At 35.5% G+C, this 14853-nt stretch overlaps 1 protein-coding gene across 10 annotated transcripts; it reads right to left on the reverse strand.

Moving 5' to 3' along the window:
* Window positions 1–1106: 1106 nt before the first annotated feature.
* LOC147500676 (RNA recognition motif (RRM)-containing protein) lies at window positions 1107–8707 on the reverse strand. Of its 10 annotated transcripts, none has more exons than XR_015196473.1 (6): window positions 7565–8707; window positions 5083–5602; window positions 2839–4384; window positions 2494–2617; window positions 2261–2336; window positions 1107–1971 (listed from the first exon to the last, which is right to left on the reverse strand). XR_015196473.1 is itself a non-coding variant. In XM_086562287.1 (3 exons), exons 1-3 carry the CDS (start codon window positions 8574–8576, stop codon window positions 3169–3171), a joined length of 2748 nt encoding a protein of 915 aa, XP_086418413.1. In that variant the 5' UTR covers window positions 8577–8707; the 3' UTR covers window positions 1107–3168. The 10 variants fall into 10 exon arrangements, 1 of the variants encoding a protein (XP_086418413.1); XR_015196470.1 differs by having other exon boundaries at window positions 1107–1529; window positions 1830–1971; window positions 2494–4384; XR_015196468.1 differs by having other exon boundaries at window positions 2494–4384.
* Window positions 8708–14853: the final 6146 nt, after the last annotated feature.

Below are 14853 nucleotides of genomic sequence, written 5' to 3' on the forward strand. Positions count from 1 at the left end.
TCACACATCCAACGGATCTCGTTTATATGAGAATATTCTCGGGTAGACGAACTCTTTGAAAATATTTTGATTGGTTTGAAGATTAAATTTTTTTCGAGTCGGTGTAGATTAAGGGTCACGTTCTATTGAATTTCGATACCTCTTCGTGTAGCTTAAACCACGAGTTTAAAGAAATACTTTAGTTTATAGGTTAATGTCTATCTCTAAGTTCTGACTTATGACAATGATGTGTTTTGTAAATTGAAGATTAAAGAATTTTAGCTGGTTCATATTATCCAAAATTTGTGGTATAACGTATATTTGTTCCGCTACTGAATGCTGATTCTTGGTTCCGAAGCGTTTTGAAACGTTATAGGATACATGATGAACTATTGTTTGACGTGGGAGAATGCCCTAGTGCACGTTGCCTACTGTGAGAATCGAAAGCACAACTAAAACAAACTTTTTAAGTTTCTTTTTTTCCGATAATCAAACATACTTTAAGCTGCGTTAAGCTATCTCGCGTTTTTTTTTTTGAAGAATGCAACAACGTGCTATGGGTATCCTTGTCGATGGCAGAAACCTGTTGTCACTTGGTGTTATTCTATTGAACAAGTTGACTTAGAAAATTAATTGACATTCTAATTTGTATTAAACAATGGGCATTCCAACCCCCACCCCCCCCATGTGTGAGAATCCCCGGTACATGTATACAACCAACTCACAAGTGTTTACCAGTTGTTCAGTGGCACCAGCAACAGATTATTTATTTACAACCAACCACGTTGAAAAGCATAATAAATTATTCAACAAATTACTGCTGGAAAGAAAATTTTCTTAAATTTACTCACGCAATTCCCCAAATTGCAGCCTATGGTCAGAATGATCAATCTCAGTAAGTTCTACACAATATCACAACGTATAGTGAACAGTTAAAAAGTGTGTATCAGTGTGTGCACAAAGGATGCGGGACCACAGGTTGTGTGATTGAATTTTCATCTACCAAAGGCAAATCCACTACTAATTCAACTTGTTATTATGATACAACTTCAGTGAAGCAGTATATATATCCAGTATCAGAGAACAGTCACAGTAAACAAACACAGCATAGATTCATCTCTCTGGGATGTAAAAGTGATACGCTTCCATTTATATCAACCAGTATCACATTCACACATTAATAATGTCAAACAATCATCCACTCCCCTTTACAAAATATTATATCCTAGTTTTCAAGGGGGAAGGAATTTCTTAATATGTGGTACAAAAAGAAAACCATGTTCAGAACAGTGCACAGAACGTCTGAGTGAATGGTTTATATACTAAAGAGAGAAAGGGTTGTGGAGGCAGATATCGGTCATTGACACAAAAAGAAAGAAACAGACTACTCAAAATCTTAGAATTCTATTACCCAACTCCAACACATCCTCAACTCCTCATTAGACGCATCTTGAAGAAACACAATGGTTTAGGACATCCACTAGCAGCAGAGAGTTTTAGAACCAGGGTTCTGGACTTCAGCACTCAAGCCACTTCATCAAAAGCTCACCCTAACCACAAGATTGAGAGGGAAAAAAGGAACCCCAAAAAAAAAAAAAAAAAAAAAAAAAGAGGAAAAAGAAGAGAGCAAGATTTAAGATGATGCACCATGACAATAACTAAATCTTCTATTTAAATCAACTCAAATATAAGTTAGAAACAAGTGTCACTTCTACAATGTTATTTTCCAATTTCTCAAGTGTTGTCCTAAATAATAAGTCAATATTTCCACCATGCATTAACAATTTAAATAACCCTTCGAAAAAGTTGCCCACCAACCAGACTACAGCCAGTAAAATCATTTAAGTTACCTGTTAATCGTATCACACAGCCAGTAAAATCATGACCTTTAAGTACAAGCATTTAGCCAATCTGCTCATACCGCACTGAGTGTGGTTGCATGCTAAATTCAACCCAGCAGCACCAGTTTTGCACGACCTTAATGTATGCTTCCTACCCAATAGTCAAAGTAGGGAAAGAAAAAATAAAGGGAAAGAAAAGAAGAGGGGGGAGAAAAGGGGGAAAAAACAAAAAAAAAAAAAAGGTAAAAAATAAGGGAAGAAGAAAAAACAACATTTAGGACAAAAGGTATATGACTATGCAAAGATTCATAGTAGATGCTTAAACATGACAGAGATTAGCTAAAGCTGCTCTGCTGATGGCTCCTCCAAAATATTGCAGTTGGCTTGACAATTGAAGGAGGGGCATAAATCTTAAATCTTAACCAAATAGGTTAGCATACCTTAATCTACAATCCAAAAGGAAGAATACTGCCAACTTCCAGCGAGAAAACTCCAATATAATCCAACATATGACACCTGCACATGGTTCAGACATGACAGGGACCAATGTACCATTAAAGCCAATTTATGGGATCGAAATTAAAACCCCATGGCTTATGAATTTAGACATACTTCAAACAAAATACCCTAGTGAAAATGAACAGATGTAGCAAGTAAAGTAGCCTTATCATACACTCGGATAACAATTTGCAAGCATTGCAGATAACAATCTTAGTTCACATTCGCCTTATCAGGCTCAACCACTCTTATCTTTTCGATGAAAGACCATTTATGCAGCAACTTACATCGTACCGCCCCTGCAACAATCAAGATGTAAATACCTAACTCTAAAGATCTAGGCCGGTAAAGCTTAGAAAGGTTCTGACATGTTCTATATAAAATGAAATCTGAATAAACACAACGTCAAGAAAAATTTCATAACTGCTTGTGACATGCACTTTCATCAGAAATTTAATACCAAATAATTGGGTATAACAGGCAAACATATATTAGGTGGTAAAACAAGTTCATTACAGACATTGCAGGATGCGTCCAAGGCGCAAGAGTACACTTGTAAAGATGTTCTTCATCAAACACCCATTTTCCATTTAGTTCTCCATGGACCTGCAAAAGATACACAAACAGAGGTCTATTTTTAAGAAACAGATGGTTGCAGCAAACCGAAATAGATTGTTTAATAGAACAAGCACGGATAGGCCTGTCTAGATACACAGGCTCATCCAAGCTCAAACTGTCCTTCAGAACTCCAGCTCGCCAGATTGATAATATAAATTCTGCCGTGTTCCTCTTCAGAGAAATCTCCTGCAGAAGAAACTCCTCAATCACAGATTCGTCTTTCAAATTAATATTACGTGGACATGTCACTGGAACTCCTAGGGGAACCATGAATCATATCCAGCTCAGGTGACACTGAACTCTTCTTGTGAGCCCTTGGCAAAGGGGAACTTGATATTTTAAAGTTTCTTTGATCTTCATCATCTGGCATGGTCTCCTTCTCCAATAACAATGAATTCTTCCTCTTAGTAAGGATTGAAGAAACAGAAATTGCATTTTCATTCCTGGAGTCCTTTGAACTGCGGTATCGTTTCTCATTGGCACCATCTGTTCCGTCTTTTGCACTGCAGTGTCGTTTCTCAATGGCATTATCTGAGTCTTTTGCACGGCGATGCCGTTTCTCAGAGGCATCATCAGCTGACTCTTTTGAACTGCGATATCGTTTTTCTTTGACATCGTCAGTTGAGTCTTTTGCACGGCGATGTCGTTTCTCACTGGCATCATCAGTTGACTCTTTTGCATTGAGGTATCGTTTCTCCTTAGTTTCAGCAATTGGATCCTTTGCACTGTGGTTTCGTTTCTCAGTTGCATCTTCAGTAGAGTCTTTTGCACTGCGATCTCGTTTCTCACTGGCATCACCAATTGAGTCCTTTGAACTGTGGTGTCGTTTATCAATCGCATCATCAGTTGAGTCTTTTGAACTGCGCCGTCTTTTCTCGTTGCTCCTACCAGTTTTCTCCGGATTCCTTTCATCAAGTTTTGACCTTTCAGATCTACTTCTATCTTTTCTACCATCTGAATGGGGCCTAGCTTCTACAGATTTAGACCTGGAGCGCCTTCTGTTGTAGGAGGCGCTCTCATGAGTACGTCTAGGGGACAATCTACTTCCATGATGACCCTTAGGTGACCTTGAACTAGCCCGAGGTGACAATCTTCTTCTGGGGCTTAAGCTTTCCCTACGGTGTTTGGGGGAGGTTGAGCTAACCCGAGATGTTTTTTTTGTCCAAGGACTTCTACTCCTGCTCCTCTCTCTCTTTGAAACCGAGGAATAATAATCGTGTGATCTATCCTTTTCTCGCCTTCCAACTCTGTCATAATCTCTAATCTCCCTGCGAAACCGTCGGTCATTGCCATAGTCTGTGCGATGGCGAGATCTAAATGGTGACCTAGACCTCCGGTCTCTTGCATAGCGAGTGGGAGGTGAGTAAGAGCGGGACCTGCGGTTTCTCCGATACATCACAGGGGATCTAGACCTGGACTTTGATCTCTTGCGGGAAGGGGATGGCGACCTGTGACATATAAAGTTAATCAGTTGTACATTGAAAAACAGGTAAAGGCCGTCAATTTATATCATTTATAAGATGTAACATTTTCTGTTGGCCATCTTTTATGCACAGAAAGTTTCTCACTTGACGAAGGAAAACGTTTAAAAGGCGAAGATGCAAATAATAGTTCTAAAAAATTAAAAATATAGCAAACTAAAATCCGAGGGAGTTCAAACAAGGAGGGGTGATTACAAATTAACCATGGACCAAGACATCCCAACTAGATGCCATCTCTTAACCCACTGACCCTTTGACATCCCACCTCAGGAGAAAGAGCCGAGAGTGAAGAGATCTTCATTCAAGGCATCAAAGAAACACTACGTAAATGAGAAGAAATACAAGAGGACACCACCCCATATTCTAGTGACTTTTCAGGGCCAATGGTCAGGCCACTTCTAGAAGTTAGAAATATCAAATAAGAGTAGAGATCCCTGGTTCTTGAATCATCAAATGGGAACCCAAAGTTCCTTACACTAAGGTTTGCCTCAAATGAATCAATCTTCTTTCACGGTAAAATATTAACGCAATAGTTTGACCTAGTTTTCCACGGAGATTCTGTGTTCTAGTTATCTTTATGATACTACAATTACATGTAATATTTTACTATTACTAAAAAAAAGTTATTTTTACTCGACACAAAATAAAACAAACGCATTAAGCACCTGGATTTTCTGTTTGGTTCAGTCTCTTCAGTTACCACTCCATCAGCCTTCAACTTTTTACTTATTTCTGCAGCTCTAGCAGATGCCAAATCTGTGGCAGACTTCATTGTTGCAGCTCGTTGGGCAGCTTGCTGTGTGTTCATTGTCTGCTGCATGAGCAGAGCCTGCTGAAACTGCATCTGTTGCATCGCAACCGCTTGTTGCATCACCATGGGCAAAGAGTTCTGGCTCAAGGGAGAGTTCAAAATAGCAGGTTTTGGAGGAAGAGACTTCGCCATCTCAACGTTCAATGGACGTCCACCAACATCCATATTGTTCAGTGCAAGAGCTGCGGCTGCTTCTTCTGGTTTTGAGTATTCTACATACGCGGAGTGCTTAGATTCGGTGATACTGCATTCAACCACAGTACCACAGAAGGCAAATAGTTGTTTCAGCTGGTCTGCGGAAAGAAGTGGGCTAAGATTACTGACTTGTAGTGTTTTTTTCAGAGCATCAGCCTTCCCTGCTTTGTCATCTGAGCCTGATAATAAAGTAACTTTTTAGAAAGACCATAAAGAGAAAGGGCAACGCTTTTGAAACAAAACAGACGTACAGAACCGAACAAACAACTCAAACATCAATTTAACACTTGTAGAAGTCTTGATAAATGCAGTTATATCAAGCCAAGAAACAACTACTTACACTTGTTAAAGCACAAAAAGGTAAAATGATATCAAATAGCAAGTGTGGTTGGATAAACTGATTAACTGAGATCTTACTGGCTGTGCTACTGAGGACTGACTGATTAACTAAGATTATACTGACTGGCTCAAATTTGAACAAGGTAACTGGCGATGGTAGCTAACCATCCTGGGGAACCTTCAGCATATTTTACCAAATTGCCATAGAGATTTCACAAATGGGAAGAATTTGTATGTCTATGAATTAAGCCAGGCAGATCCCCTTGTTGTGAGAAGTTGCATTGTTTTATCAAGTTATCGCAAATTCCACTGTCTGGTTAACTTTTACGAGCAAAAATAATGAAAAACAAATACTTGAAACAGATCATTGTACAAAACAAATTAACAGTAGGATAAACGAAATAGTTGCAATTATATAATCCAGTGAAAAAGGATAAATAAACATAAGAAGCCATGTGAAAAAGGTCAGCAAAACTTAAAAACTAAAAAGTTTAGTGGTGTAACCAGATGAAGGCACTCTCCATGAGAAAAAATAAAGGGTGAAGCTATTGAATACAATAGACAGAACCAAGAACAACTCAGATGTGACTTCAACATTTGTAAAAGGCATGATACATTCTGTCATATGAGGGCTACAAAAAATCCACTTAGTGGTAATAGATCAGGATAGCTTCCCATCATGAGCAAACCTAAAAAAAATTTACCAAGTTATTATAGAGATTTCATTCTTTGGAAAAAATTGTGCATATATGGGCATATGGTAACAATATACGCCAGGGAAATCATATCATTGTGACAAAGCACAGGGTTTCCTCAAGCGATCTTCACAAATTTCACTTTTTCGTAAGCTTTTATGAGCATAAAGATAAAGAATTTCTAACATATTACGCGAAACCTATCCTCAAATTGTAAACAATAATTGGTACTTCTAACAAAATAGCAACACTTTTATAATCCAGTGCAACAGGTCAAATAAAACTAAAAAGCAGTGTTAAAGGTCAGACCAGATGCATCTTTTGCCAGTTGGTTTTGTGTTTCCCACAAAGAAATTTAAAGATATTGCAGAAAAAAAAATGTGTTGTGATTAGGTTGCTGATTTTTCAATGAAGTTTACAGAAAAAAGCTCAAAATCCAGCTCGAATTGAAGAAAATTCGGAGAAGATTTCGAGGTTTTACCCAAAGACCATATAGCCTACAAAACCTTATCAGCGATGAAGATTAAGTGACAGGAAACACTGAGAGGGATAGGTGGGAGATACGAAGAGGAGAAAGAAGGCAATAAAAGAGAGAGTGAGAGATGTGTTTCTTTACTTCTCGGTACTTCATTGTTTTGGCCACGCTGGCTCCTAACAGCCAATGTGCTGCGATTTCCTAAGTTTGAATGTGCTGGGCCATGTGGGGAGGCGCCCTAAATTGATTAACTAAGATCTTACTGGATGTGCTACTGAGTAATTAACAAAATGATACTGACTGGCTACCAGTTTTACAAGGTAAGTGTAACCATCCTGGGCACACCCTCACTACTTTTTACCAAGTTATCATAGAGAATTTACTCTTTGGTAGAACTACTTGTTTGTGTATATATTTGATAACAAATTGTATATTTGTTTACTCTTTGTTAGTGAACTTCGCATGGTTTTACCAAGCTATCATCGCAGATTCCACTACTTGGTAAGTTTTTGTGAGTATAGCAATTATGCAAAGCCAATCAAAGCAATGAGTACTTTTAACAGAATAACTGCAACTGAATAATCTAATGCAACAAGTCAAATATATGTAACGTGGTATGCTAGAGGTCATACCAGACGCATCTTTAGCCGCTTGGTTTTGTGCTTGCTGCATTTGAGCAGCATGAGCTTGAAGTGCTTGAGCAGCAACAATTGCTTGAGCAGCAGCCATAGCAGCAGCAGAAGGTGCCATAGGAACTTGACTCAAAGTCCCCATAGAACTACTCGCCGCCAACGCAGTCATCAACAAATTCTGCGGTGGGTGATTAAACTTACAATCAGTTTTCGCACACCTCCCATTCAAATACTCCCTACAAATCTCACCCAACGTAGCTCCAACACCCGGTAAAACAACACCACCCGCCGCACCACTAACCGCACCAGGAATCATCCCGAGTAATCCAGAATACGCCCCCGACACCGACCCAGTATAATTTGGCATATTAGGCATTGTCTGATTAGCATGACTATTCATATACTGACTAGTCGGAGGCGGCATTCCAAGTAATCCACCATTAACATTACCAGCACTAAAAAATACAGGAAATGGACTATTCATAATACCTCTCCCATTACATTCAACATGCACCATATAATTCCCTCTTTTAGGAACAACATAAGTAACAGTATAAGAGCCATCATTAGAATCTTTAACAATACCTTCTTGATCAGTTCCACCAACACCAACAGCAGGACTAATCTTAACTTTCAATAAAGCACCACCAGTAATCAATTTCCTCCCATCAGAATCTTTAGTTACAACATTAAATGACGTGGCAACACATGCCTCACCACCTGAAACACCAGGGCCAGCAGCAGTACACTTTGTTGGGTCAATTGGACCTAAAGGTTTATTCTTTATGTATTTTTCTTCAACTTCTAACTCATTATCACTATCATTGTCACTAAATTGTTGTTGTTCTGTTTTATTAGGATTGTTTTCTATGTCTTTGAATGTTGCTTCGAATGCTGCTTTTGCTGCTGCGTCTTTTTCAGCTTCACTTTTTATTTTTGCTTCTTCTGCTTGTATCATCCATATGGGTCGATTTGGGACTGTTGGGACAATTGTTATGCTTCGATCAGACATGGTTTGGTTTTAATTGAATCCCCAAATTGATTAATTTTTATTCCGGTTGGGAAATTGAGGATGCCTAATTTGGAATTGTGGAAACCCTAGGTTCTGTTTGGTATTGTGGTGGGTAATAACTGGATATGGTAAGAAGGTAAGGACGGCAAGGGCACAATGGTCTTTTTCCTAATTTTATTTATGGTCAAAGGCACAAGGAAGATATTTAGACCGACGAAAGATAGTCACATACTGGTCTCGTTTGGCGGATTTTGGACCAAGGCTAGAATCTTTACCCTTTTTAGAAATATCTCAAATTAATTTGGGAGATATTATTGGATTGAAACAGGTTATTGGGGTATGACAAAAACTTAGTTAGTTATGAAATACTGGAACATCTTTATAGGTGTGTCTAAGATCACCCAATATTAAAAGTCTTATTATAAGACTTTTTTTTTTTTTTTTTTTTTTTTTTTCCAATAGTCCTCTTATTATAAGGCTAGATTCTTCATTGTGGTCAAGATACATAAGTAAGTAACTAAGGAATAAAACCCACTTGTGTTCAAATAAAATTGATGTTTTTCATTATTTATTAAAAGTGTAAATACGAACTCTACACATCAATTTATCGCATTGGAAAAATATGATTGCGAAAATTCAATATTGGTAAAAGTTGAAATTTAGGTTTAGAGGAGCAAACATAAAATCAAGTTTTATTAAATCAAAATTGTAGTCAGTCAACTAGCGTATGGGCAAAAAGGTTGTGTTGTGAAAGGTTTTGAGTATGCATTTTTATAAAAATGTTAGTTCCTCATCTATATTAGTAACTTGTACTAGGGGTGGGAATTTGGCCCTAACGACCCTAATCCGACCCTGCCTCGACCCAATTCTAAGTCTTATAAAGCCCTTACAACTAAAGTCCTCACAAAGTTTAGGCGCAAATCTCGACCCTAAGGCCTTGTAGGGGTTCAAAAAGAAAACCCTAATTCAACCCTAACCAAGCCCTAGTTATAGTTTCACATTTTCACTATAAATACACGTACCATAATTGTCCAACTCTTTGTTAAAAATTTTAAATTAAAATAACATTGTCATTTGTAATTTATCACTTACACCCAATGGTACTTTCAATAACTTATCTTATATAACAAAAAATTGTCAACCTATCTAGCAGCCATGAAGAACAATGAGCACTAGCTAATAAAAAAATATGACTTTATTCCTTTGATCATCAAATCAAAGTCTATAACTTATTATTCTCAATTTATTTTCCCACTTATTTTTTATAAATTATATTTTTATTCACATTCAAGCCAAGTCTATAACTAAAGGTTTCCGTCCACACCATTAAAGCGAAATACAGAGCAGAAATTTGTAACACAAAAACAAAAAAAATAACTTTTGTCTGAAAAATGGCATTTGTAAAACAAATAAAATATATATGCCCGAACCTAAAAACCGACCATAAAACCCGGCCCTAAAGCCTTTAAAGATAGCTTAGGGTAGGGTCAGGGATTGAGATTTAGACTTGTGACCCGACCCGACTCGACTCTATGTTGACTTTAGGGCCGGGCCGACCCAACCTTAATATCTAAAGGACTTTTAAATATTTTTGGTTGGGTTAGTCAGACCCAGCCCATTGCCCACCCCTAACTTGTACAACTATTATTGTTTATCCCTTTTATAATATTAACTGGAACTCGACAAATATTTGGAATGATATCGAAAATAAGTTGAGGGCACAAGGACTCGGGTCAATTTGGGAAGGAGTCATTGGAAAAGGTTTTCGAGCGTTCTCTCAAAATTGTATTTCATTGTTTTCGTGAATTTTATATGAGCTTATATTGATCATCGCCATTCATAAATGGTGGTGTGCTGGGGTGTCTGTTATAGTTATTAAAGTTGTCTACCACGGTAGGAAATTATATAAAATATCTATTGCGAATGAATATTTAAGATATTTTGGTAAGTATATATGATGATCGCATGATACTTTTGTAAGTTGTCTACTTTTGCTTTATATTTTTTAAGTATTATATTATATCTTGATTCACTGGTATTACTAGTGTTATTATTTTCCATCACTACGAAGGTTGTCTATAGGTTGAGAAAGTAGTTTGTTTATACACTTATCATTGTTTCTCCTATTTGTGTTTTTTACCGAACACATAACTTTTTGCTATTATTATGTAGTTTATTTTTTGTTAAGTATATATTACATGTTTTATTTATTGATTTGTTTTCCCTGATTTCATATTTTGATTTGAATGAATGGTATTTCAAAATCCAGTTGCTTTTGATTCAATACTTTTGTTGTTTGTATTTTTTCTGTTATTATTATTTTCGTTGCCTATAAAAAAAAACAAAAACAAAAACAATAAACTGTACTATTTGACTGTGTATATTATTTTGATTTGGAGGTCATAATAAAGGCTATTCTTAAATACACTCTCCATTTCTAAGAGGGGACTCTCCGACCCGGAATTTGTTATTACATTTGTGTCCACTTTACTAAGCTTTGAACAATAAATACAATGTCTTCAATTTAGAATCCCATATGGTGCGGTGGTGCCTTTGCAAGTCATAATTGCAATCTTACAGATAGTGCAAAACTCAGAGTAGCATTTTGGCGCATAAATAAACAGAGTTATATACATAGATCTCAAGCTTAAAACCTCCAAACACAACAATATAAAATTAAACAACTGAAACCCTAAATTCCAAACCATTAATCAAGTTAATTAATTGGTTTTTATATCAAGTTGTTCTTTAATGGGAATGAAGTTCGAACCATTAGCAAACAAATTACTTGAGAAGGCGGGTTTGGTGATTGGTGATGTGAAAGAGAATAAAGTTTTGAGCCTTTTTTTTTCAGAGAGAGTTTTTTGCTTTTGTTTGAAAATGAGTTAAACTGTTGGTAACGAATCACCAGTTTTCTTAGCGCGTGCTCTAATTTTTAGTGAACGGATATATTTTTTTTGTAACAGAACCTAAAGAGTGCCCTCTTAGGAATCCCTCTGTATTTAACAGACCCCATAATAAATTGTTCAGACTTGTAGTTTATTTTGGTAATTTTCAATATATAAAGGGTCCCTGTTAAATATACACTTGTTCCTAAGAGGGCACTTCTCCAACCCTTAACCGTTCCTTTTTAAATTTAAAAATATATCCGTTCACTAAAAATTAGAGGGGCACGCCCTTGTAATCGGGCTTACTTCTTTCCTCGGTTACCAACAGTTCTAACTCATCTAGAGCAACGCCAAGAAAAAAAACAAATGTGAATCGCAAAACAAACTCGCAAAAAAAGTAACCTCTCTAAAAAAAAGGCGCTTACTTTATTCTTTTTCACATCACCAATCACCAAACCCGCTTTCTCAAGTAATTTGTTTGCTAATGGTTCGAACTTCATTCCCATTAAAATTTCGAACTTGATATAAAAAACCAATTAATTAACTTGATTAATGGTTTGGAATTTAGGGTTTCAAATTGTTTAATTTTATATTGTTGTGTTTGAGGTTTTAAGCTTGAGATCTATGTATATAACTCGCTTTTATTTATGCCCAAAAATGCTACTCTCGAAGTTTTGCACTATCCGTAAAGATTGCAATTATGACTTGCAAAGGCACCACCGCACCATATGGGATTCTAAATTGAAGACATTGTATTTATTGTTCAAAAGCTTAAAAGTGGTATTTAGTTGTCGACAATTACTCAAAATGTTGGTATTTAGTTGCTGAAAAATGTTGGTATCTAGTTGCTGAAACTTGTAAGTAAAATGGTAACTAGTTACCGAAATTAAAACTCAATTTCGGTATCTAGTTGCTAATTTGATAAATGGTATCTAGTTGCTAAAAATTTCTCAAACTTTTGGTGTTCAGTTGCTGAAAATTGTATTTGTAAAACGGCAACCAGTTACTAAAACTCAATTTCGGTCTTCCTAATTTGAGAAAATTACTCAAAAGTTTGGTGTTCAATTGTAAAATTGTAATAGTAAAATGGTAACCGCCATCAAATTAAAACTCAATTTCGCATCCAAATTCTTAATTTGACAAATGGTATCTAGTTGCTGAAAATTGCTCAAAAGTTTGGTGTTCAATTGTTTGAAAATTGTAATAGTAAAATGGTAACTAGTTACCAAAATTAAAACTCAATTTCGGTATCCAAATGCTAATTTGACAAATGGTATCTAGTTCTTTGAAAATTGCTCAAAATTTTGGTGTTCAATTTCTTTGAAAATTGTATTTGTAAAACGGTAACCAGTTACTAAAACTCAATTTCGGTATCCCTAATTTGAAAAAATTGCTCAAAATTTTGGTGTTCAATTGCTGAAACTTGTAATAGTGAAGTGGTAACCAGTTACCAAAATTAAAACTCAATTTCAGTATCGAGTTGCTAATTTGATAAATGGTATATAGTTGCTGAAAATTACTCAAACTTTTGGTGTTTAGTTGCTGAAAATTGTATTTATAAAGTAGTAATCAGTTACCGAAATTAACATACGATTGGAAAGATTACAACATTCTACATTCTACAATTCCTCTTTTTTTCCCTTCCCTTTAACAATAACTTTTGTCCCAAACCCATGACATATGTTGTCAACTTCCACTTCCACTTCCAATTCCAATGTAAGCTTTCAATGTGCTTAAATTAGACTTAAATTCAACAAAAAGGAAATAGTTAGACATATACCCAACTTAAATAAAGTAATTGAAGTGGATAAGAGAAGTCCTTGTAAGTGTGTGGATTGTGTGAGTTTTCTCCTATAGTTTTGAATTTTTGTAAGTTTCTATATTAGGAATGGAGAAGAAGTGTTTAAAGAGAAGTAGATTTGAGGGTGGGGAAAAGAAAAGAGAGTAGAAAAAAAGGCTAAAATTTGGGTTTGAATTTGAGTTTGAATTTGAGGGGGAAGCAAAAAAAGTTGAAAATGAGTTTTGAGTTTGATTTTGAGAGGGAAATTCAAATCAACCTAAAAAGAGAATAAATTGATTTCAAATTTCATAAAAAAACAATTGGGCAAAATATTGAAATAGTATTGAATTATTGAATAATTGGTTTTTGAAATATTGAAATAATTGGTAAATTAAAACTCAATTTCGGATGTTGAGATATCGAAATAATTGAAATATTAAAATATCGAGATGTATAACCTTAAACCCTAAACCCTAAACTCTAAATTGGGAATATCGAGGAATCTCAAATTTTGATACTATTACAAATTGAAAAAATAATAATAAAATAGGTGTTAGATTAGATAATGAATATTAACTTCCAAATGTATTAGATATTAAATACTATATTCAAAATATAGTTAGAACTGTATTGATTTTTTTTTTTTTTTTGAAATATAGTTTTATTATTGTTAGAATTGTATTAGCTAAACCACAAACATATGTACAGTTGCTACATATCAATTCTGAAATCATAAATAATAACCAAAATGTTTTTATTATGGAATGGAAAATAGGTTTAAATTATATTATTTAATCAAACTTTAATTTGTTGGTAAAAATTTAGATGTTAAATCGATTCAAATAAAGTCTAGTTAGAACTAGGGGTGATGTTTGTACCACGACACTGCTAACCCGACCACCTAATCCGACCACCTAAATTAGCGGGTTTGGATTAGGAAAAAAAGGCTTTTGGTCATTTAAGGGTTGACCAAGATAACCCGCCAAATAAATGGGTTTCACATATGTTAACCCAAGTTACCCGTTGGTAAACCCAATTAGTTCTCGGGTCTAATGAGTCGGGTCATTAACCAGTGATATGTATAACCTGTTTTAAGACAAGTGAATTATTTTTTAAAATCTCACTATCCCAACAACTTAAAATAAACGACTAAAATGAGAAGGATTAGTCTGTCATATTGATTCATTCGATAAATACATGTTTCGTTATTCAATTTTCATTGATATATAATTGAATTATGAATGATTCTTGAGAATTAATATATATATATTTTTTTATATATTTTTTTGATAAATAAAATCGTGAAATACTAAATATTTTGCATATAGGTTGTCTTGAATCCGATCCGAAAATGATTTGAAATTGACCCGTTTTAGCTGGTCACCTTCAAAGTAACCCATTATATAGGTGGGTTGGGTTTGGGATTAACAAACTCGACACGATTAATAATTGGGTGATTTGGGTTTGCTCTCCTAACACGCGTGACCCAGATATGACACAACACGAATCCGACCCAACACGTACGACCAATTGCCACCCCTAGTTAAAAATGTACTATTTCAAACCTTAAATCCTAAACATAAGTAAAGTTGCTACTAATTATGAAATA

Source organism: Coptis chinensis, chromosome 5, assembly GCF_015680905.1.
Source record: "Coptis chinensis isolate HL-2020 chromosome 5, ASM1568090v1, whole genome shotgun sequence".
NCBI classification, from domain to species: Eukaryota; Viridiplantae; Streptophyta; class Magnoliopsida; order Ranunculales; family Ranunculaceae; genus Coptis; species Coptis chinensis.